Raw genomic sequence first — 25778 nt, 5'->3', positions numbered from 1 at the left:
CAAACTCAATGTTGCTTTATGGATGAGTGCCATTAAAACAAAAGAAATGTTCTTTGTATGGATGCAGGCATAGTGAATTTTTGATCAGCCATGTAGCAAAAGAAGTGAAGATAATTGGTGTTTAATTAAATATGCATTTAAATGCTCTTCATTAGTGGAGTGCAAGAATAAGCAATCTGGGTCAGATCTTTAGCAGTGACAGTAATTTCATGAAATGCATTGGATTAGAACCTAGAACTCTGTGCTTCACAGAATCACAGAATCACTGAATGACCACGGTTGGAAGGGACCTCAAGGATCATGAATCTCCAACCTCACTGCCACATGCAGGGCCACCAACCTCCACATTTAATACTAGACCAGGCTGCCCAGGGCCCCATCCAACCTGGTCTTGAACACCTCTAGGGACAGGGCATCCACAGACTCTCTGGGCAGCCTGTTCCAGCACCCCTTCACTCTTTACTATGAGTACAGAACTTCCCCCTGACATCCAACCTAAATCTCCCCTCCCTCAAACTTAAAACCATTTCCCCTTGTCCTGCAGTTATCTACCCTTTCAAAGAATTGATCCCTCTCCTGTTTGGAGGCTCCCGTTAGGTACTGAAATGCTGCAATGAGGTCACCCCGCAGCCTTCTTTTCTTCCAGCTCCCTCAGCCTGTCCTCGTAGGGGAGGTGCTCCAGTCCCCTGATCATCTTTGTGGCTCTCCTCTGGACCCTGTCCAACAGCTCCCTGCCTTTATTGTACTGGGGGCTCCAGACCTGGACACAGTACTCCAGATGGGGCCTCACAAGGGCAGGGTAAAGGGGACAATCACCTTCCTGCATTTACCTGCTTTAGAACTAAACAAGTATCTAAATGGCACATAAAATCACACAGAACTAACACTCTACATGCTGTTTAAAAATTAAAATATTCTTCTGAACACAAGCTCCAAAACTTTCCTGTGGCATTTGTCTCCAGGTTCATGAAAGCTGATTATTTGTAGCAAAGGTACTGCACCTCTACCCAATACAACTTTCAAAATCAACACTTCTGCACTGCGTGGAAATACCTCTTGTGAAAAATGTGGACACCAAAACAGAAAATGTAAATAAGACTGCATATTAAAATCATATTGTCTTTTAATTCTATTACCTAATCCTTCTGGATCACAAGTGGTTTAATTTACTCATTTTAAGCGACAGTTCGTGTAAAAATTTGCTGACGTTATAGTCTTCTCAAATGCCCAGTTCTGAAGGTAAATAATCTTATTTCAGTCCAGTAGAAGTCCTACTAATTCAGTACCAGACAGGACTCTAAGAGAAAAAAGCATGAAAACTGGGTCATATTGATCTCTGTGGACGGCCATATGAAGAAACTCATAGGAGACTAACTCTGATGCTGAAAAATGGCATGGAAAATGTGAAGAATTATTTTACGTTTTTAACATAGTAGCTCACTGTTCTGCTTATACCTTATCTCTAAATTCAGGACATAGTATTGAGAGGAAGATTGGTGAATTGTTGACTCACTTCTGGAACTTGGACTGTAGCTTGAGAATTTCAGACACTTGTGTGGTCATCTAATTATTTAGTATAAGACACTTTTCTATTGCCTAAGCAATTCATAATTTTTTAAAAGGATTTTCTCACAAGATATTCATTCTTACAGATGTAAACACATGAAACACTGCTACCCAGGAAAATGAGGATACCATAAGAGTGATTTGCACTATTATTTTAACACCAAATCTAGCACTCTGACTTCTCATCTGAGGCTCCACATTTAAGAAAGCAACTTACCAGAAGTGTTGACCCTCCTGACATCCCACTCACTGAACTCCATTTAATCTAAATTCCCTTTATTTCAGCCTGATTAAAGTCAACTCCAAAATCTCTTTTGGTTCTCTTAATTTGGATTTCAGTTTTACATCACAAAATCGTTCCTTCTGTCCTCCTGTAGCACCACATATTCAGTTTTGATCACAATGAAGCAGCAGGAAATTCAGTACTATAAAATCCCTATTTATTTCCAGAATATCACCTACTTTAGGAGCTAAAGGAAGATGAGGACATCTGGATGAAAAAATACAAACCTATAACATTAAGTGTTACATTAAAATACATGCCTACCAATAGGTGAAATTGAATCACATCCTAGATCCACATAAATCTGTTTTCTCAACTTTCCAAACTTATTTTTGACATTTTAAACCACATAAAAAAAATGAAGTATAGTTGATACTAATAGCTGTACATAACTATACTATCTTTCCTCCACTGTATCACTGTAATGCTTTCAGCACTGTAGTGCTCAACTCTGTCACCTGAATTGAAAATAAAAAAAATGCAAACACAGAAGCACAATGCAGATTCAGTTTCTTCAGAACTCCACTCCATGGTCCAGGCATAAAATTACAAACAGCTGAGTAATGTCAGCAGCAGTGGCTTATACACACACGAAAACCTCACTTTTAGAAAGCAGAGTAGAGTTTTTAGTGGCTTTTCTGTCTGAAAATCACTCTGCTCCCATATTGACCTACTTCCACATGCCATGCCATTGTACTAGATTACTGTCTTCTATAAAAAGATACAGAACTAATGTTAGTGGCCAGCAGTGAAGTAGGTAGTTTCCTGGCTCCTATCATCCCAAATGCCAACTTGTCCAACCTCTCATGGGAAGAACTGGATCAAGAGTATCATTCTGCCTATACCCCAGCCAGCATTTCATGCTGCACGTGGAAATACAGCTCCACTACTGATGATAAATGAATTGACTCGAAGACATCCAGCAAACCTGAGCTAGCCAAGCAGAGCTGGAAGGCAGTAGCTGTGGACAGCTTTAGATTAGGAAAAATAAAATGTTTCCACTAAAGCAATGAAAGGTAACTTTATCTGGATGGTCTTCCTGATATTTTAGACTGCAGAAAGCTGTTGTTTTGCAGTTGTTGTTGTTTTGCAGTGCAAACTCTTAGTGAACTAAATACTGACAGAAGTACCAATCTTCTGCTGTTTCTATGTTCTGATAATCTAAAAAAACCTAAACTGTTCACTTTCACAATCCAGGAGTGAGTTGCAGGTCTGGGCGCAAAATCCTTGACAGAAGATGAGTAGTTCATTGCAAAAGGACTGCAGTTTGCCAGTATTCAGAGACAGATGAACATGTTTTCTGTGATTTTGTTTACTCATATGATCTGTAAGGACAAGTGAAACTGCAGAAGCACATATAGAAATTGATTTTCTGTTTAAAGATACTAGGAAGAAAATATCTATGAAACAGTACAAAGTTTTTACCAGGAGTTTCTTTCACTTGTTTTTTCACCTGCTTTTTACAGCAACAGATGGTGATGTTCCTCCGTTTTTTGAAGTTCATATACGCAGCTGTCTGCCAATATATTTTCTTGTCCTCATATAAATTGACATTGGTTACATTCAGCTCTCGGAGGAACTACAGCCAGATACTAGCTGCTTCTTGACTACACTTCATGCCCACAACACTTGTGGTCTGTCTGTACATATTTGCTTTATACACACCTTAGTGTTTCAGCACACCCTTATGTAACTGACCTCATTTGGGCCTGGCTCCCTTTGTTGGGATTGCTCTCAAGTTAATGCTATTTCTTTATATACAGTCATTAGCAGATGACTACAGTGAAAACGAGAAGTTTCTTGGAAAATGCTTGATTTGTTAACTGGGCCATTCAACAAAGGCAAGTAGATCAGTAACAACTAAGACATGAAAGGACTAGTCTTTAGTATGGCATATTACAAAGACACATGATGACAAAGATTTAGCAGTTCCAGAAAGAGGTGTGCGATGCTATCAGGAGGACCCCAAACTGGACTGTGCAGATCAGCCCTTGGAACATCCCTTGCAGGAGCCATCAGATGTCCTGCTAAATTATTATAGCTCTGATTAATGTCACAAACTGTGTTACCTTGCAAATGGATTTTCCTCTGTTTACTTTTAATCCCAGGCCTTGATAAAAGGCTGCGAGTATCTCAAATAATCATAGAATCATGCAAGCATACAGGTTGGAAAAGACTTTCAAGATCATGGCATCTAAACACTGACCTGACTTAAGGAGTCCTATCACTAAAACATGTCCCTCAGTGCCATTTTGGAGTGAACATACGATACTGACATGAGAAAAAGTTTACCGATACTTAATTTTCTGTCTTTCTTATATCTTAAAAGATCTACAATGGATAGATGCATTTTCATGCTTACCTAATGCAAATCAAAATTCCATGCCCTTCTCCTGCAAAACTTTTTAAACTGTTATTCTCTCCTCTATTTTTCATATATTTGTCACATCTGTGCCTTTTTCTCTTTTTAATTATTTTCTGAGACAGTAAAAGAAAAAACCATTAAGCTTCAGTTCTTTTGACATTATGGCTGGAGTGGGTGATTGAAGTAAGAAAAAGTGAAATATTTAAATAAATATACAAATTAGAAAAAAAAAAAAATCTGTTTAGAAGACTGTACCTAACCAGTTGTTTAATACAGAAAAACCTGAAATAAAACAATTAATCACTTCTGCCAGCTCCTGAGGATTTTGTCACTGGCAACAGTAAAATACTTTATACTTTACTTACACACGCCCTTTCATGCATGTATAGAAAATCACAGTTTTGTTGGTTTTTTTCTTTTACATTGATCAAGAGAACAACAATTTCATGCCACTTTCAGGATCTCTTTAGATAAATATCAACACCACATACACCATTTGTTCTTTCTTTGACTATGGGAAATGGAGCACCATATAAATAATGTTGCATCTCACATGCAGGCTAAAAAAACAAAGTATAATTTGGGCTGCTATCCCCCCAGTTTTCTGTATAGTCACCATGCAGCCAAAATAGCAGGAAGCTGCTAAGTAAAACATCTCTTCTTTTTCTTCACCTGGATGAAAAATGTTTGACTACACATCTCTGGGGAGAAGGCATGATACCCTTGTCTTCACCTAGATTTCAACACCAGCTTTCAGTTGAACATAACATTACTATCACGATTTTCTTCCCACAACACAATGATGGAAATCTGCATTATTCCCTCCCATCATGAGATGAAGTTTGTAAGGTGGAAACCTATGTTATTAATAAGCTTTTTAAGTGGCAGCATGTGCTGCTACAAACCCAAAGCCATAGTTTGCCAGTTAGGAGAGAAACAATTAAACTTTGTTGAGGAGATGCGAGCTGTCCAATATCAGACCACAGCTGTCAGGTTGGCCATGCACCAGAAGCTGCCATTTTGCCCATCATCACATTCTATTCCATTACTGCCCAATGAGTTAAGTGGGTGTTTCAACACATTTATGACAAAATTTACTAGAGGCGACATTCAGTATAAATCCCTGGCTTGTTTGTCAGGCTTTAATGTTGAAATTTTCAATGCAGAGGGATGTTCAGAGAGATATTCCTAATTGTCTGGGTCTAATTCCCATCGAATGTTGAATATCTTCAAATCTGGTCTGTAGGTTTATGGTAGAGCTAAAAGTAGCTGAAAAAATTCTAATGCAATTGTAATACTTTATCATAATAAACTGTCATAAAATAATATTCAAACAATTTCATTCTTCACTCACACATAGGTACCATTTCTTATCCTCGAAATTCTGAAATTAGATATTTTGTACTATTTTAGTAATAGAATACTTGTCAGTCAAAGAGAGCCCTTCCTTTTTACCTATTTACTTTTGTTAAAGAAAAACTCTAAAGTATTGCACCATATATTGAGACACAGTTTAGAAGCAGGACTTTTCTACAGACTTTTAAACCATTATTATGGAGGATTTTCTATCCTAAAATTCCTGTAATTATAATTTTTCTGAATACCTGAAAAAAACCCGGTGGTACAGGACCTACTGGCATGCCATCTCCTGGGGGAATGTTTCCTAGCACTGGACTGGGAGCTGCTGCAGCACTCTGAAAAGAACAAAGGGAAAATAAACCTTTGTCATTGCATGGTAGGCAGTAAACCAAAAGAGAAAAAAGAAGGAAAAAAAACCTGCTGTGACCAAATACAGAAAGTAATTCTCTAAGTACGTTGCTGTCACTGTTTCATTCTGGAGGTAAATTAGAATTGCTTACTGTCTAGCCTTCTTTTATACAAGCATAATGAATTGCTCATAAGACAGGTTCGAGTTGAGAGGAAGGATACTAGAGATTGCACAGATACACATGTATGTATCAAATAGATAGATCTCAATTAACTAAAAAAATGTAAACGCAACTTGCATACTTTGTCATTGTTTTATGTGCATAAACATCTTCACACATGCACAGACATACATGCAGCATAAAGAAACTATTTTATGCATCTTACACGCAATTTCCAAGCATTTTAGAGACAATTTCAGCATACTTTAATACCCTTTCAGAATTATACCAAGCTTCAAAACAGGAATGTGTTACAAAGAGTACAAGAAGGAATGCTCACATTTCTGATACCACTGCCCATAATTTTACGAACCCCCAAAATAAACACCATGACAAATTAAAAGAATTCAGGTTATATTTTTGAAAGAGAAAAGAAAAAAGATATTTTTAAGAAGTGAATCAGAGGATGTAATTAGTTACCTTTGCAAATCCTTCACCTGGAATAAGCAAGTAAAGAATATTGCTTTTGGCAATTTAAAGCAGATTGCCACAAAAAGGCAAGTCAAACTGTTATTGTCATATATTGGAACCTCAATTACTTTTAATTTCTAGCACTCTTCCTACAATACATTTCTGCTAGGCATAAGGCTGAATCACCTATAAAGGCTTACAATCTTTTGTGAAAGTACTCATGCACACACAATGCAATGACAGCCACTCGCAGTTTGCTAATGATCTGCCAATATCTGCCCTACAAAATATGAATGACTTATGTTTATTAACTTATCACTCCATTGCCTGCTCACATTTGATATCCAGAATACGCAGATCTGGAAACCGCATTTCCAAATGTTTGGCACTCTGTCTAGGAAATTAAAGCATAATGGTGGAAAGATCTAAAAACTGGCACAAAGACGAGTTGACCTTTTTAAACCAAGTGGAAAGGAAATATTCAATTAATTGCCAGAGATTTTACACTTTTTAAACTGTGCTTTAGAATCATTTTTCTAACAGTAACATACTTAGCATCCAAGCAGTATGTCCTTTTCAAACAAACATCTATAACATACCTTTAAAGAACCTACTGTAAAAGGTACTGGCATCTAGTTTTATTCACCATATAACACTGTGATGAAGGCTCGTATTTTTGTGAAGATCTGGACAGCAGGATCAGTGCTGAGATCGCAATTGACAAAGTCAGACAGGTGAACTGCAGGTAGCAAATACATTTGAATCACAATACTTTTTTGCTGGAGGCTTCACAGGCCAATCAGACCCATTGATAAAACTGCAGCAAACACAGCTAACTGGGAGCACTGCCTGAAGTTCATAGGACTAGAGCACAATGCTGCCTGAATTCACAGAGATAACTCCTGAAGCAAAATAATGCTACCCTTCTTTGCTTTTGTAAAGCTTCTGTGAATGTCCACTACTTACTTTTAGATTACCTACATTTCCAAAGGAAAGCAGAAGAGACAGCTATTTGTAGTTGTTTATTTTTTATGTACAAAATGACTTGTTTAACCTACGCATCAGATAATCATGTTGATTAAAATCCTGATTAGGTGCAGAAACGGTTTGAGTGAAGTATAGTGATCTTCCTTATTTCTAGATGAAGAATAACATTAGCATCACTGAAGAAAATCAATGATGTTAAAAGCCTGAGCACCTCAAGCCTTCCAAAATAGCCTGCACTGCATTCTCTGTATCCCATTAAAGGGACACAAATAATGATAAGCCTTATTTCAATATCATCCCTTGCCTAGCAATTCCTGACTGTCGCTGTGCAATCTTAGCTGTCAATCTTTATTGGCCATGTGTGAAGCACTGTAACAGGTCCATTGGAGCTGATGCTACAGAATAATGCATTTGAACAGATTATAATCACTGGACAAACACATCTCAACAGTATGAAGTCAGATATACAAAATCCTTTAAGTTGTATACTCTCAGAAAAAGAGCTGAGCAGCACCTCACCTCACATGAACAGTTTTCAGAAGCCTTCCAATCCAAGCTTCACCTCCCTGCTCATATTATTTAAATGATATTATGCATTAATGCAAGATGGATAGTTGCAATGCACAATGGAGAACGGGTCTGAGATGTCCTTCCCTGCTGAGGCCACTGCTAGACTCTGCAGGTTGCAAAATGATGTTCATAAGAGGAGAGAATGACTTCTCACAATGCTCCTATAGGGACACAGGAGTCTGCCCCCACAGCTCTCTGTTTACCACAACTTGAAACTAATTTAAAACAAAGCAAAGCAAATAAAACAAAAAAAAACTGGTAAAAATTCCTTAATAGATAGAAGAAGAAAAAAGGAAATAATGATTATCCCTAAAAATGGGAAAGAAAATAATTAACATCGTATCCGTTAACATTTCTATTAGCCACTAAACCTCCTAACAAGGCTTCATTTAAAAGTTGCCCAAAGGTAACATTTAGTGAGTTATCAATAGTTATTTTTAAATATATACTTATTTTTATTTTTTAACCTTTCTAAGCACTAAGGATACTGGAGGAATCCAGACTCATTCCTCAGTGCACCCTGGGGAACAGCAGGCAGCTCTTCAGCAATGGTACAAGAAGCACAGAACAATTTCTTGTCTTGTTTGGGATGTTCTTCCCCAGCACACTTGACAAAACCTGAAGTATGGTGCTTTGAGTGCTTTAGCTGTATCACATTTTCTATCTTACACCATATGATGAACATTTTAGAAATCTACACCAGGTGGATCAAACCTGCAACAGCTATGCTGTTCTTATTTATATGAAATAAATAAGACATTCTTATTTATTCCATTCTGATCAATTATTCAGTTCTTCTTCCACAGTCCCACAGTCAAATGATGTCTTTATTTTGCATGTTTACAGGTTGTTTATCATTCACACTTCCATTAGTTTGAAATCATAAATATTTGTAATTTGCTTCTTCCACTTTCAAAAAAGATGAAATAGGAACAGAAAACTGGTCTAATGTTTCTGTATTATATTTCATCTCCTTAAAAAATTGAAAATTTTATATGCTCTTGTATTTGTATAATATAATATACTGATTTATGCTATCTTTTCACAGTTATTAATTAAAGTGGTGTACCTGAATGACAGTTATTGCAGACATTCACTGCTATATTCATGCAACCCTGGACAATGTAAGAACACACTATAACACAGAAACAATTTAAACTGTGTCTGGTAGGTAGATTTCAACAGCCATGGTTTAGAATAGTGCTTACTAACAAAGAAATCACAAAGTAAACATAAAAAATGAAGTTACTAAGAAGTGTGTTATATTAATTTACTCATATATTAATTTACTCATATATATCACAAAATGTTTCCACAAGAAGGCAACTTCAAATCTGTTAGAAGTTTAGTGAGGGAGATCAACAGCCACCCAATTACCTCATCATACCAAGCAATCCTCCCCACCAGCCTCTGATCTGCACAGTTAGTTACAGAGCCTCTGTAAAATGGCTCTCAGCCTCCCAGTAATGGGGTACAGTAGGTGGTATCTGGAAGAGCACAACCTACTTACAGCATCTATACACTTCTGCTGTACAGCTTGATGTACTATGAGTATAGCAGTGAAGGCAGCACAGGTTGCACACATTAAAGCAGCATTAAGAATGTATATGTAAAATCTTCCATGTTGGTAAAATTTTGTAGCAAAAATGTGGGGGGGGTGACTCAGAAAGAAAAATTTCTGACCTGCCTCCATGAGTCCTACTATGTGAACAGACCAAGAAGAAAAATTCAGTAGCTGAACTGGCTTCAATTTCTATTATTGCGGTTGCGTGTTCTGTGCACCAATTTTTCAAAGCCAAAATGAGGAAAAGCAACAACAAAAGACAAAAAGACATTATTGTTATACTATCTCTCAGAACTCTTAGGTCTAGGTAGCACTTGCTGAAAACACGGCGTAGGAACTCTTGCTTTTCATTGCAGAGTCTCTTAACAGTTCAGTGATTGAAAAGCTTTTAAATATTCCAAAATTTCATACCTAATTTTGAATGAAAATCAGAAAAAGGCTTCTGGTGTACTTTGTACTACTGCAAGTTAATGACATACTGTAGCTTTCCTTCTTCTTTCTGGATCCAGTTTCAGAGTTAGGTCATGAGAATTTTGACAGATCTTCAGAAATAATAGCACTTATAACAGTTTTTCCGGAATTCACATTTTGCATTCATATATTATGATATTTTCATAGGAAATCCACTGCAGACAAATACAGAGAACTGGTTCTAGTACATAAGATTTTATATTTCAAGTAAACCATAATGTGGGAATGATGTACTTCACTGCTCAAACTAAAGTTTACAAACATAAAAAAAGTGGACGCTTATCTTGGTGTTTAGGACCATTTTGACATTGCAGTAAGTAAAATGATTATAATTTTATTTTAAAATTATTTAATTTTCTAATGTAAATGAATTTAGATAAATGATATTAACATGATTTTTTTGAATACAGTATATATGCAACCAAAATATAGCTGCCAGATAAAAATGTTCTGTCACAGAGAATACAAAACAATAAATTCCTCTAAAATAACACCATTTCAGGCTAATGTTGTTATGCTTACATGACACTAACAAGCAGGTATTTTACACAAGTGAACAGCAAACAGAAACTCTTGTTTCCAAAAAGTGCTGCAGTCTCAAAATGTGACCTGTCACCTGTTTGATACTGCTTTGTGACCACAAAGCCCGGGCACCTCCTTGCTTCTACGTGGGCTGCATGCTTAGCACCCAACACCTCAGCTGCATCTCCTTGAAATTTGTGCAAGTATCTCAACAGAGGCAGGCATGTGCAAGGATTGATGTGAATGATAACACAGGGAAGTGACAGCTGCTGCTGGTATGAAGTTTTAAGCATAGTGATCGCAGCCTACCATGGGCAAGGAAAGCTGAAAATGCCTGATTTTTGGTAGAAATCTCCTTGAAGTTGATGTTTAAAGCCCACACTGCTACTAAGCCTATATAGGACTCTGCTAAGCAGTCAATAGCTCTGAGATGAATAGAGAAGCAAGTTCATACCAAAGTCAAATGCCTTCCCAAATCAGTACTGCTTATTCACCACATCCAATGAGAAAAGAACTGTAAATGAACAGGGCCACGCAAATAAACACGATGGGGCCATCAGGTTTATTGGTGACCAGTCCCTGATGCACCAAAAGAGCAGTGTGAGCAGCAAAATAATCCAAAACCCAACTTTCTCTCTTTGTCACTTTCTCAAACCCTCTTTTTCCCAATATTTTTGCAAGTTAAGCACAGCATTCTGGCTGCCGTCTCACAAGAAATGTGGATATGAACAACATACCCAAAATCTAACTACTCATTACCTACTTACTAGTCATTATCTTAAAGAATGCCTTCTAATTCACAGAATTTCATGCATTCTCCAGCTTTATGAAAACAAACAATTAAGTGAATAGAAACAGACAAGTAAAAAATGCACATTACATTTTACTGAGTATTTTGGATATGTTGTCTTCATAAGAACCCATATAAGATGTTTTGTTTTACACAAAGGACAAAGGATAAGAAATATTTAGTACTACTTATTCAAGGTCATAAATTTAGGGAATGACGGAAATAGAGGTTTTTTTTTTTTCTTGACAGATAAACAATTAGTAGATGCAAGTCATTTGAAAGATCTGCATCGCAAGTCCTGATTAATTGCTGATGTTTTGCTGATACATCTTTGTCTAAAATGTTTAATTTCAGATGATAGCACTAGACTAAGAAGTGTTGCTGTAAAGGATCATAATGCTACTCCTCACAACTTCTATCTCTTTTTTTTTTTTTTCAAATTGAAGCTCCCTACAAATCAATTTAGACTCTGGAACTATTTCTGTTTGCTCCATCTTACACAGTATTATCAGTGAATGGATAATGTACTATATCAATAATTCTACTAATAGCCTATTTATTTTTCTGTTGTCTGAAGGAAAAAAAACACATTTGATCTTTTGGGGGAAAAATATTTGGTTTGCCTCAGTTTACTTTGTCAGACCTTCACTAAAGTGGAGTCCATGGAGAGTACCATCTTCCCAAAAAATAGTTCTTCTCTCCCCACTGGGTAACCTGCCACCCAAACAACCTCTGTATGAGCATGGCATCCCTGTGTCTTAAGTAGGATTACAGTTTGTTTTACTATATCTCGGTGTCAAATCCCGGATTTTCACTCTACTAAGCCGAGATAGTGAAATTCTATTACAGAACTGAAAACTACATACTAGTTTGGAAGTATGCTAAGGATAATAGAAAGAATTTAAGGATATATTTGCCATCAATGATAAAAGCATTTCAAACTCTCGTTCAAAGATAACACAACAATCCTGTCTCTTAGCTACGTCTTCCAGGATTATAATAGTTTCTAGGCAAAGATTCTCTGAAGTATGGTTATAAAGAAAATTTATTTTGAAATAAGAGTTTACTATTTGCTAGAAGTTAATAAAATCATTATTACATGTACAGGTTGAGACATTACAGGTCTTAACAGAATGTTTACTATTTAAAAAATAATATGCATGTTTACATAGTTAAATAGAAGGATTACCAAATTTTTGTAAACTCTCTAAAAACTAACTGAACTCAAATTGAAAAATATATACTTGGCTTTTCTCATTTATTTATAAAGATGCAAACAAATTGAGAGTAATATGTTAAACGGTTTTCAGACAATTTTCTGCTGAAGTAAGGATGTTTGTTTCAGCTTGTGTGCTGTGCCAAGACACGTCACTCAAGCAGGAGATAATGTGAAACAGATTGGAGGAACTGGCTTAACTTTGGGGATGGTGAGGCAGGGAATGCACTCCACTAAATGTATCTGTAGGTATTCAAAGCATTACTTTCACATTTAAAGATGCTGAAATACAAAACTGCATTAATAGTCTTTTTTCCCAAGTGTTTTCTCAAATGACTTTTGGGGTCATAATAATTTGACTGCAGAAAAGAGAAACACTGCTGCATGTTTTTAATGTTCGTGATTGAACATGGCTTGCTCTTGAAGCCATTATTCCAAATAATATTAAGTAAGTGGTAACCAGTCATATGGCATACTCTTCAATCATATCAACGGGTACCTAAGCTAACTTTTATAAATACCCCACCTAGTCTTCCAGTAGTATGATTAGTACTCAGACTATCCCGGTGCTCAATCCATAACATTCTGCACAAAAGTTGGCTGAATGCTGCTGATTTTCCTCTTCCTGCTCCAAACATTTCTCCCCTTTACTCTCTGTTGATGCTCTACAGAAAACTCACAGTTGGTACATTGCAGTAATTAGGCTGGTATGACAGGCCTGTCTCACATCCTACCTTCCTCGAGTAATTAAGCTCTTTGGTACAGTGTCTTTGAATCACTTAATTAATCCAATTCTTAATCCCATTTTCCTTTCCAAAGATTTTCAGACTGCTGTACTATTGTATTCCCATTCTCATGACAATGTCCTCCACACAAGTACTTTCCCATTTTATCAAGAACATCATCATTAGTAACAATTAAAAGTTTCTCGGCATCTCTCTTTTCTGCAAATTATGAAACACAAATAAACAAAGGTGCTGAGAGTTAATATGCGTTATCATATGTTGAAAGTCTGAATTTGGAATAATAAATGCAAAGTAGACAGGTTTGAGGTTATCTTTAGGTCATTTGTGAGTGATTCAGCAATCCCAGCAGTTTGGAACAACACTGTCAGAAAACTAACAAATCCTGCAAATCCCTGCCTACCCAAGGGAAGTTCAGCCGCTGTAGGTAGCTGGCTGAGAAGGAAAGCATACGGAGTGAAAACAAATTGCTATTTCAGGACAAGCTGAAATGCAGAATCTACATCACCATGAAAATACTGTTTTGCTGAAGAAATGATGTGTTTAGGTGTTCTTGTCTGGGCCTTACTGTCATGAAACTACACTTCAATAATCATTACTGAAATACTAACTGTGGATATATCTCTGCCTTTTTCAAGGCCATGTTGTAAATATGGTCTAATTGTAAATTACTTTAGTGAAACAAGAAAAAGCCTGACTTCACAGGTATTTTGACAGCACATTTTCATCGACTGAAATTGACTGAAGAAGGTTTTTAAACATCGCCTCCACTCTTGGTAAAGTTACTGATATGTAGTACAACACATATTTTTTCTAGCCTGAATTTTGTGACTTAAAAATCAGTGGCATTTTTCATATATACAGATGCTAAAAAACAAGTGCTTAATTCCATGACAAGCATGGTATTTTTAAAACAGTGGGAGACTGGAATTTAAAACAAAACCAAAACTGTGCAATATTATTACTTTTTGAAAGAGATTTATTTCTTTGTCTTAAGTGAAGCAGCTCCTAAACTTCTTCACAAGCAGAAACATCAACATAAGGTAAGTATTTTCAAGAAAAAAAAAAATCTGAAAATTAATCATATATGCTCAAATATCTCAATTTAAATGTAACAGAAAATAAAGCTCTAACAAATACTTTCCTGCTGTGCAAGACTAACAAACCTAGTGAGGCTCCCTTTACAGCCAGCACAGATTGTCAGCTGCTCTAAGCCACCCTCTGGAGGTATGCATCTTTTTTCATCAGCTACCAAGGATGTGCAATGAGGCTGGCCTTACAAGACCAAGTTAAACTTTTCTGAAAATCCTCTGTTTTCAAGCATTTTTTCTGTAACTGAAGCATGGTATGCAATGAATGGTGCACAATATTTATAATAAAAGCAAATCCACCTAGTTAAGATTTTTCAGAGAGCTGTTTGTAATGTGGATTTTAAAGAATAGCTAGAATTCTAAATTTTTGAGTCCGAGAAAAGTCTTGTGAAATTGAAAAAAGACCATGATTAATACTAAACTCATTAAAAGCCAGCCTGTAGAATATCTAATTTCTCTCATGTTATCTCAAAATCCACTCTTGGATAAGTGTAAATTTTTAAGCACTAAGTTTTATCACCTCTGAGTGCTAAAACAGAAGTAAGCACAGTGCCTACGAAGATTTAACATTCTCATGATGGTAACTGTTTGCTATTAAGAAGACTGGCTATTAATGTGGCCGGTGTAACAGTCACAGAGAGTCTGACTTGCTACCCTATGATGTACCAGAATTCAAGAGGTTTAATTGCCAGGTTTAAAGAACAGCACAGAGATGGGGCTCAGTTCTCAGCAGACCTGCCTCTGCAAAGCTGTGGCATCAGTATTTGATATACCCAGACTGTATCTCACCATCTGGCATGATGCATGGGTCTCAGACATATATTAAAAAAAAATAATAATACACACACACACAAAAAAAAAACATTAAAAATGCTTGATGAAATTTAAACCCAGTAAGTAGTATTTGGAACTAAAATTTCTCAGGAAAAATAAGATAATCAATCCATTTTTAGCTACTGTCCTCCATAAAGCCTCATTTCATATATACAAAATGTAAGAATGGCACAGCATCACAAGCAAGTAATGTTCTCAGTATGTCCATCCCTGCAGCTGGTTTGCATCCCAGTGGCTTCTTCTAACGCCCAAATAAAAAACACCAGGCAAAACTTCAGTGTCCTTCATATTAAAGACAAATGGGTTGCTAAACAGATTAAAATGTCTGGGAAAGAAATAAGGTGCTAATGTGAGAAAATGAATTGTTATTGAAGGGCACAGCCATGGGATTCCTCAAGATAAGCAGGAACAAAGAGCTGCACTGGTGGGAGCCCTACCTTCAGCGTAAGCAACCCCTGTGGGGCACCTGGAACCTGAGCAGTCCCTTTGGGTTACTTCTCCTCCTTAGGGAACTAATTATTTTACACCCTATGGAGACCAACAATCCATAGCTCGAATAATGAGAACTGGAGACTTTCAAAGTAACTAGCCACTAACGCTCTGAAATGTATATATTTTTTTTAATCTTAATTTTCATGTGGATTCTTAGATTACCCTAAAGATTAGTCATTGTACAGATTCTTAGAATTATGGAATCATTTAAATTGGAAGGATACACAAGATAATCAAGTTCAACCATCACCTAACTCCATAAATCCATCACTAAGCAATGCCTCTATGCACCACATTCACATGTGCCCTTCAGTACTTCAAACAATGGCAGCCCCTCTCTTTCCCTGTTGCAGAAGTGGTGATTGGTTTATTTCTACTTGGTTTACTCTTGCTTGGTTTATTTATGCTTTAAACAACAACAAAAAAACAATGAAACAAAAGCACTGCTGTAACCCTTTCTTCATACTGTCTCACAGACTCAAAACAACAAACAAAACTCAGCCTGCCACTCTCACAACAAAAAGAAAGAAAAAAAACCCACAAAACTGAAACCTGTTCCTTATCCTAAACCACCTAAACTACAACAGTCAGAGGTATTTTCCCTCCCATCCTGTCTACAGCATATCCTCCTATGATTCCATTTCTCGTCATTCTGATAGAGCAAACCTAACAATTTACCAGCTGGGCTGGTTAATTATAGAGAGCTAGCTGTTTCCAAAGTGCTGTGCTACAGGGGCATAACACAAGCTGCAAATTGCTAAAGCAAACCAGCACTCTCGCTGTGCCCCCTACTATCAGGTAAATAGCCTGTATTATGCTGGGGAAGCTAGCAATGGTGGTACAGGCTTTTGATGGGAAATTATACAGCTCTCACTATCTGCTGATAAGATTCACGTCAGTGAAGTATTGGAGAGCTGACATTCTTCTCCTTTGAATCTTAAACTGGGGAAGCTTGACAAAATAAGACTCACTTGCAGAAGACAGCAGCTGAGTGGCCAGATATTAGGTTCACATCCAAGTGATGTTTTGTTAACAGAATGAGGGAAATGCAACATTTATTGGGATTTCCCGAGTGACAGCCAAGACTCGGAACTTTACAGCTTATCTATCCTATCAATTCTTCTTTGCTTCCACTTCTAAGTTTTTAAATCTCTGGAAACTACTCCAGGCTTCCTGTTGCCCAGGAAGCTTGGCTCCTGGCTCATAAACCAGCAGGTGTCTACTGGCAGAGGGTCTCCCTTGGTACTGCTTAGCTCCCAGTGGAGGGACAGTCACATACCAAAGCTGACAAAATCCAGCAGAGTCATGTAATGGGGAATGATTAAATTTTACAGAAGAACTTCATTTTAATGCTTAATACACTCTGTTAGGCTCATTTTTACATAGCAATAGTGGGTGAGGGGAAAAGGACAAAGATTTCCGGTACTATTAAAGCACTTCTTTCACAAATTAATTTGGCAAAGGTAAAGCTGCTAACCTGCACGCCTGAAGACCTTTATTCCCTGTAGCTCATGAGCTACTGTGTTTTAAAATTCCCTGTGAATAGCTCTCCACGGTGACACACTGGACCAATGTATGTTAAATCCATGACATTAGCTAGGGAACTCAAACTGCAAACTGCTGCATTTGCAGTGGGACTCCATTTTTCAATCTGTTTCCCCATTCTCTGTGATTACTAACCTCATATTTTGCTAATCAAAATTACATGCAGTAAAGGCTTTTTTCCTTTTTTTCTAACCACTCAATAAACCACTTCTTTTAAAATGGTCAACAAAAGCACTGCCTTCACTCTCAAAACTGCCTATATTGCAGAGAACAGGAGGAAAAAGCAGCACAGAGTTTGTAAGCACAAATACTGCTGCCATTACTACCTTTTTCTTATTTCCATCAAGCTGCAGTTTCATTCTTTCTCTTGGTGGGCTCATCTTGGTGTTGGTTCTGTGCTGACCTGAGTTAGTGGCATACAGCATGTTAGTGCTCCATTAACTTAATGTAGCAAAATTGAAGATTTCAAGTCAGTGAATGTCTAGCCATAGATAGAATGAAACAACTCGAAATTTCCTGAGTGAAAAGAAGCTCAAAACACAGTAGTAACTGTGTAAGGACAAGAACAGAGTTTAAATACATACAAGATGAATCCTGGACAAAATGGTTCCCTTCTCAGGCTGAGATAGCACTGTTGGAAGTAGGCCGGTCAAACTCATGCCTTAGCACAGCCTGAGTAAGAACATGCCGGTAGAAAGATAGGCATGCATTGGAAGCCTTGAAGCAGAGCTCTGCTCCCCAGGCACAGCCGGCCATCTGCAGGCCACAGGATGCCAGCAGCCCGGCGTGGGGCAGAGGAGCCGCACTGTCTGCCCGCAGCCATGGCGCCGCACCTGGGATGGCCAGGAGGGAGCTTCATGTGGGGTGACTGGATGTCTTCACAGGTCAGTCAAGAGGAAGGAAAGATGGCATGACCTTCTATGTCTAACGGACTGGAAGGGGGCGGCAGACTGTCTGCTTGGTACAGCTCTGATTCACCTTCATCCTAATAAAAAGGGAGTAAATTGCAACACAGAACATCAAGTTCAAAATCCTTCTTAAGTATTGTACTCAAAAGAGGCTTTCAAATACTTGTTTGCCTCAAAAATTTCCTGTAAGCAACATCTTGCTCCAGACAAGAAAATGTTTTCTGCAGGCAACCCTTCCCCCCTACTTCTACATTGTTAGTTTTGGCTGAGGCCACTGTTACAACAGGAAATAAAAATTATAGTGCTCAGGAAGGAAGCTAATGAGTTTCCCCTCCCCCAAATGCCATTAGACACTTCCTGAATACAGGAGAAGCACATTAATATAAAGAACGACAATACACAGTAAGTAACCAGGAGCAGAGCCTGCTGCACGATTAAAACTACACATGGTTTCTGGATGGAGAAGGAGCACTGGATCAGACACTCTAATGCAGCACTATTACAGCATCCGATAATGCATTCCTGACCACCTCATGCATTCTGCTCACAAATGGCTCAGAAGCAGCAATGCTCACATCACTTCCTCTGGGAGAATATTCCAAGCTATGAAACAATGACTTTTAAGGAGTACTTTCCACATGCTCACTTGCAACTTACCCTGTTCATTTGTCTTATTATCTTGAATCTAGGTTTGCCTAACAAAGCCCTGTATCTGGGTTTTTATTTGGTTTATTCTGTATGCTTTGAAAGTTATTTAAAATGAGGAATTTCTCAATCAGGGAAATACCAGAGGTCTGACAAGTAAAATACCTTTAGTGCCAAATGTATAGAGGTTCAGTGACTGTCCCTGTCCTGTCATGAACATGAACTCAGCATTATTCAGCTTTAAAAAATGCAGCAACCCTTTTAGTGTGCAAAATGAAAATATTTGTTTATGTTGAAGAGATTACATTAAGGCTTAACTCAAAATCATCAAGTGTTCCATGCAGTTTAACTGTGCAGCATACTTTGAATGGTGCTTACTTCAAATCAGTTTTACTGTATTTTATTTTTTTTATCAAATTACTGTAAGCAATTCAAGTTGCATTTCTGCAAAACTATAAGCAAATATATTCTCAGGTAAAATTTATAAGGGGAATGCTTAGAAACCTCGCAAGATCAGTCCTACAACCTTCTCCGCAGAGGAACAGATTTTCATTAAAAGTTGGATCAAAGGCACATAAAATACACGAGTTTTTAGCTGGTTTACACAGGTGAATTTTTGGACTTCTTCAGAACAATCACTCGGTAAGATGATGTGTGTGTTCCCAGGATAAGGGCTCCTTGCTGTATGGCACTTCATACCATGTAGAATGACATCTTCGATAGAGTTAGTTATACTGCTGAACCTTGTCCTTTTCCTTTTTTGTCCCCCCAAATTTTTAAGACAGCACCTGCAAAATCAAGTTTTTTCTGCTTTTGATTAATCTATTCTTAATCCTTTTTCTTTGCCCTTGAATAAATAGCTTGTTTTCCTGCCTTCTTCAAGTTTCTTTCCATTTGTCCACTATTTCCTTTTTCACCTTCGGATTTAGTTCACTTTTTGAGATTTCATAAGGTACTAAGAAAAAATTAATCCAAAAGTTTTATTCACCTCTTACTGGGAATAAGAATGGTGAAGAAAAGTGTCCTTAGTGGCACATTGTCTGGGTCATACACCAAGCAGCACTCAGTTGTTATATGTAAAAAAGAGAATAGTAATAAAGAGACAGCAACTACCTGCTACGGCTTCTGTATTTGTATTTTATGACTTCTGTATTTAAACACTGATTTGGAACTACCTTACATGTCATTTAGATCATTTTAATTTCAAACAGCAAATATATAATCTAGAAAACAAAATAATTGTCTAGCTTACAAAATTTTAATTTTCCATGTTCTTTACATAGTGTTACAATACACTGTACTTATATTATAAAATCGGGCCATTTCATAATCACACTAAGACATTCTGGAGTGTGCCTCATTCTGGGATCTCTTAACATTTCACCAGTATCTAAGACACTGGGCTTTTAGTCCTCCAAGGAAATTCAGATACGGCAATATGCCAACATGACACAGTGCCCGCTGAGTCTAAAGATTTAATTACAGGATCTTATTTTTTAAGAAGAAATTACACAAGTCCTCATACCACATTTAAAACAAAAAAATATGTCTGTATTGCCTAAATTCTTTTGCTACACATTCCAGGCAAACATTGTATTTGTGATGCTAATGTGAAACACTCAAAAGGCAAAATAAATAAAATCTTTACTCCCAATTTGTTTACCCTCCCAAACAGTACAGCTGTTATTTTGAAACAGAATTATAAGCCTTTCACTACAGCAATTCTGAAAATATTTAAACAGTGTTTTGAACAACGAAGCAAGTTTACAATACTGGGGAGAATCTCTCCACTGAGCACAGAGAGAAGATGGCCTGAGGCCAACACAGCCGGTCAGTCTGGAGCAGACTTTGCTCACGATGATTCTAAACTAGAGCCTTGCAGACTAGATCACCTTCAGACACTGCAGTGTGAATAGAAAAGATCGCTAAATGACTCCTAGAAAACAAAGCATGTTTGTCTAGAACCTCTAGTGATTCTTACTCTTAAAAAATTAAATGTCAGTAAACTGTTACAATTCAGCACCTGTTAATTCCTCAAAAAACAGCCTACATCATCAAGTAATTACTGTTAAATTTACTTAGGGAATATATTTTCTCCAAAACCGCTTATTTTCTGTTTGCAGCACTCGAATGTTATATACACTAACTTTGTGCATGAGCGTATCTAGTCAAGAATGTATTTTCACACTCTTCAGAAAGCTTGCCATTATTCATTTGCCACAAATCTAACAGTTTAGAAGTTTTTACATAGCAGTCTCTACATTTGTGATTTATGATATCACAGCATATTCTCTTTACATCAGTGTAAACTGTAAATACACAGAATATTTTTCCATAATTTGTATCAGTTGATTTTTTTTTTTATATCTGTGTTGTGAACACAGCAAAAAGAACTAAACATCAACCCAAGTTAGGAGAAGTTATTAATTAACACAGGCATTTTTAAACTGCAATCTTCAGCAGGAGGTGCCTTTCCATTTCTACAGGCAGGTTGACTGCTCTTATCCCAGTTCCCCAGCTTACGCCAAAGGAGCAGTGTCTCCTCTGACAAAGGCTGTCTGTGAGCAAGAGCATGTTCAGGAAAATGGAGCAATTCAAAATTGTAAGAATTTTCTTTCAGTTTAAGTGGCTTCTGGCAAAGAAGAGGTAGCCAAGAAAACTGCAGAGAAAGCAACAGAAGTGTAGTGGAAGCACAAGTTCAGGAAGCCCATCACTGGTAATGATGCTGTTTACCTGGACTTGAGCAAGGCCTTTAACACGGTCCCCCACCACATCCTTATCTCCAAACTGGAGGGATGTGGATTTCATGGACGGACCACTCGATGGGTAAGAAACTGGTTGAAAGGCCACAGACAGAGGGTGGTCATCAATGGCTCTATGTCCAGGTGGAGGCCGGTAACGAGCAGCGTCCCCCAGGGGTCTGTCTTGGGACCGGTGCTCTTTAACATCTTTATCAGTGACATCGATGACGGAATTGAGTGCACCCTCAGCAAGTTTGCTGACGACACCAAGCTGAGTGGTGCAGTTGACACAGTGGAAAGAAGAGATGCCATCCAGAGGGGACCTTGAGAGGCTAGAAAGGTGGGCCCGGGTGAACCTGATGAGGTTCAACACAGCAAAGTGCAGAGTTTTGCACTTGGGCCGGAGGAATCCCAGGCATCCCTACAGACTGGAAGGAGAGGTCCTTGAGAGCAGCCCTGTGGAGAAGGACCTGGGGGTCTTCATAGATGAAAAGCTTAACATGAGCCAGCAGTGTGCTCTTGCAGCTTGGAAGGCAAATGGTATCCTGGGCTCCATCAGAAGAGGGGTGGCCAGCAGGGACAGAGAGGTGATTGTTCCCCTCTACTCTGCTCTTGTGAGGCCCCATCTGGAGTACTGCGTCCAGGTCCAGGACCTGGAGCACCCAGTACAATTAAGACAGGGAGCTGTTGGACAGGGTCCAGAGGAGAGCCACGAAGATGATCAGGGGACTGGAGCACCTCCCCTACGAGGACAGGCTGAGGGAGCTGGGCTTGTTCAGCCTGGAGAAAAGAAGGCTGCGGGGTGACCTCATTGCAGCATTTCAGTACCTAACGGGAGCCTCCAAACAGGAGATGGATCAACTCTTTGAAAGGGTAGATAACTGCAGGATGAGGGGAAATGGTTTTAAGTTCGAGGGAAGATTTAGGTTGGATGTCAGGGGGAAGTTCTTTACAGAGAGAGTGGTGAGGTGCTGGAACAGGCTGCCCAGAGAGGTTGTGGATGCCCTGTCCCTAGAGGTGTTCAAGGCCAGATTGGATGGGGCCCTGGGCAGCCTGGTCTAGTATTAAATGTGGAGGTTGGTGGCCCTGCATGTGGCAGTGGGTTGGAGATTCATGACCCTTGAGGTCCCTTCCAACCCCAGCCATTCTGTGATTCTGTGATGCAAAGGGCAGCAGGACTTCTGGATTCAGGAACAGTGATAGGTACAACAGGTCTAACCAAAAGTGAAAGAAGTGACATGAACTTGTCAGGCTCTTTTATTTATTTACCCATTTATTTGTTTGAGGCTTTTCTTAGAGGACAACGAATTAAAATTAAAAATTGGAAGAGCTATGTGAACTTTCTCTGTGGGTATGACATGTGAAGAAGGCTGAAGGATACTCCATCAGCAAATGGTGGTGGCAGACGTCTGGAAATGAGTCAGATTTAGCTGATATTTTATATGGCACACCTCTTTTCCAAAATACTGTACCCATACTACATTTCTGGAGCTCTGGAAGTCAGCTCAGACATAACATCTAGGGGTTCTTGGTGCATAGAAATTTTCTATTTTAAAGATTAAGACTAATTTCATACTGAAAATTTCATACTGAAATTTTTTCTGCTATATATTAACAAAGTAATGAGCTACTAATTACCTTCACATCCTTATATTACCATACACTTTGCATGCCCTATGTCATGGTTTGTATTGAGAAAATCGTTCCAGTATGCTAAAAAAAATCACAACTACTTCAAAATTCATTTGAATTCAGTAATATTTTTTCTTTTTTGGCCTATTTTACTGACACTGCCACTTAATATCCATATGAAGAGCAACCTTCTTTTCACCTAGAGATCTCGAAAGTGCTGGGCATAGAAATCTGTTTATCTTAAAGGTATTCAAAATCTTTGAAATTAAAATGCAAATATTCAAAGAATGCCTCCCACATCAAGACTAAAGATAGTAATGTTTCATTCCCATTGTATATTTTGAACTCCAGAGTTGGCAGTTTTGGATTTCTGAATTTCTGAGTGCACTGTTTTACTTCAGAAGATGGAAAAGACTGCACAATGATTTCATCAAAGCTCAGAAAATATTTTTAACCCTTATTTAAAATGATTTTCAGCCTACCCTCACACTTCCTGCTCTGCTCAATCGCAGGGGGCAGACCCACAGCTTTTAAAGCACTTCAACAGCTTTATAAAGCATAAACAGAGCATTAAATCATCATTTCAGATTTATGTGATTCAGCAAAATCTTTTGAACCGAGTTTCTAAATCTAAGAGATCTAACACTCCTAAAAAATTGAGTCAAATTGAGCTTAAAAACCTCAGTCAAGACTTTCATTAACGTTGCTGAGACAGAAAACGCTAACATCTAAACCTATTACATTCTATTTTTAAAGGGTTTCAAATATAAATACGAGGTCTGCTCCAAAAGTAATGCCTCTACTTTATTACATTGGTCCATGGCAGAGACTTTCTTGAGACTTGAGAATTTCAAAAACAAATCAAATCAAGCTTGTCTGAGAAATCTCCCTGTAGTTATGTACTTCTAACAACTATAACGTTACCCACATATCATACATCATGTATTCAAATTAATTTTCCAAACCAAAGTTTCTTTGGTGTGGTAACGACAGTGAGAAGTATCTTAATATAAATCAGGAGTCCATGCTTGCAAAAAAGCCAGACCAAGCAGGATATGACTTCTCTAGGGACTGAGGAGGCCTTGTGTATAAACTGTCAACTCCTTCCTCTTCCTCTAGCAGCAGGAAAGGAAGCATTCAGGGTGGGACATTACTTAAACGCCCTGCACAAAAATGTTAGGGATCACAAATATGACAACGCGCTATCCATGCCACACGCAGAAATAAATCCTTTTTATTCAGTAGAGAGAAAAATGAACTGCAAATATTGTATTGCTAAATGACAATTTAGGAGAGAAGTAAAGTAAAAGCACACATCATATAAACATAAATACATACAGCCAAATTTTTTTATTTTTTGTGGTTAAGAAAAAAAAAAAATCCAGACTTCCAACCAAGTTCTTCCCAGCACTCCAGTTACAAAAGTGCATTTATGGCCACCCACAGGACTCACATTTTTGCTAACTAAATTTCACGTAACATGGTTTAAATCAATTTTATTAAGAATTCAATTATATTGGAAAAGGAACTTAAATTATTTCATTGATGGCCTGTAAGTCACTTAGTTACTATGTTACTGAGGTCCCAGGTACTATGCATGCACACCAAAAAACAGCAAAGAATTGAACCTCTGTCAGCCTAAGTTAATGTCTTTTCACTGGTCAGCAAACAATTTTAGAGTATAACACTTAATTTCAGAGCAGTTCATTGTTGTCCTTGAGAAACGTTTTTCATTCAGCAAGTTTAAATGTTCTTCTGGTTCTTACAAATGCTAATCTGCGTATCTTCAGATCTTCACAGGTCTCTAAGCAGTAGTTCTTGCCTGTGGTGGTTTGATAACAGGTTCAGAGAAACTTGCATTCACAACAAGCTCCTGAGTTTCAAGACAGCTTTGAAGTTCACATCTTTTTCAGACATTTGCTTGAAATCTTTGTTCATGGAAAGAATTAAAAGAGTGTATCATGCCTCTTTACACCATCAAATATCCATTCAGTTGGACAGAATGACATCTGTGGCCATTCCTTGCCCCAAGAGCCACAAGCTCTTAAAGGTTCTCTGTAAGATCAATGAGATCACAAAGATCTTCACAAAGTACTAAAAGACACCGCACAACCTACAGGGGCCTCCACAGATTTTTTGACCAAGATGCCTTGAGCAGCCTCACTTGAGAGGCTGCTCAGGACAAACTTCAAGAATCATCATAAAAGATAGAAAAGCGATTGGTTTATCACTGCAAACAGATAGGCTTTCTCATCTTCTGGCAGAATTGGTTATGTAACCTACAATTCAACTCATGGAAGAATAAACATGTTGTTATTTGGTCTACTGGAAGCAGACAGTGCTTAAGACATGCTTAATTTTTACTGTCTTTCATAAAAGTTAGGATGAAAAATGCACAGAAGCAGGACAAGGCAACACAAGTTGCTATCTCAAAATGAGGGCAAAACAGAACAGCAGAGACAAAATTATGGCAC

General features: G+C 37.9%; 1 protein-coding gene across 2 annotated transcripts in view; it reads right to left on the bottom strand.

Moving 5' to 3' along the window:
* The window catches only part of SSBP2 (single stranded DNA binding protein 2), a 169539-nt gene that overhangs the window by 55610 nt on the left and 88151 nt on the right, over positions 1–25778 (bottom strand). Inside the window, exon 5 of one of the 2 annotated variants that reach the window (XM_031603398.2) lies at positions 5819–5908. The exons of the other annotated variant lie outside the window; for it this stretch is intronic. Coding sequence (XP_031459258.1) covers positions 5819–5908 — 90 coding nt within the window. The remainder of the gene's footprint in view (positions 1–5818; positions 5909–25778) is intronic. 2 annotated transcript variants of the gene reach the window in all.

The sequence above is a fragment of the Phasianus colchicus genome, chromosome Z (genome assembly GCF_987193195.1).
Source record: "Phasianus colchicus chromosome Z, bPhaCol1.hap1.1, whole genome shotgun sequence".
In the NCBI taxonomy this organism is placed as follows: domain Eukaryota; kingdom Metazoa; phylum Chordata; class Aves; order Galliformes; family Phasianidae; genus Phasianus; species Phasianus colchicus.
The sequence above is the reverse complement of the archived record's forward strand: the minus strand, read 5'-3'. Positions and strand labels throughout refer to the sequence as shown.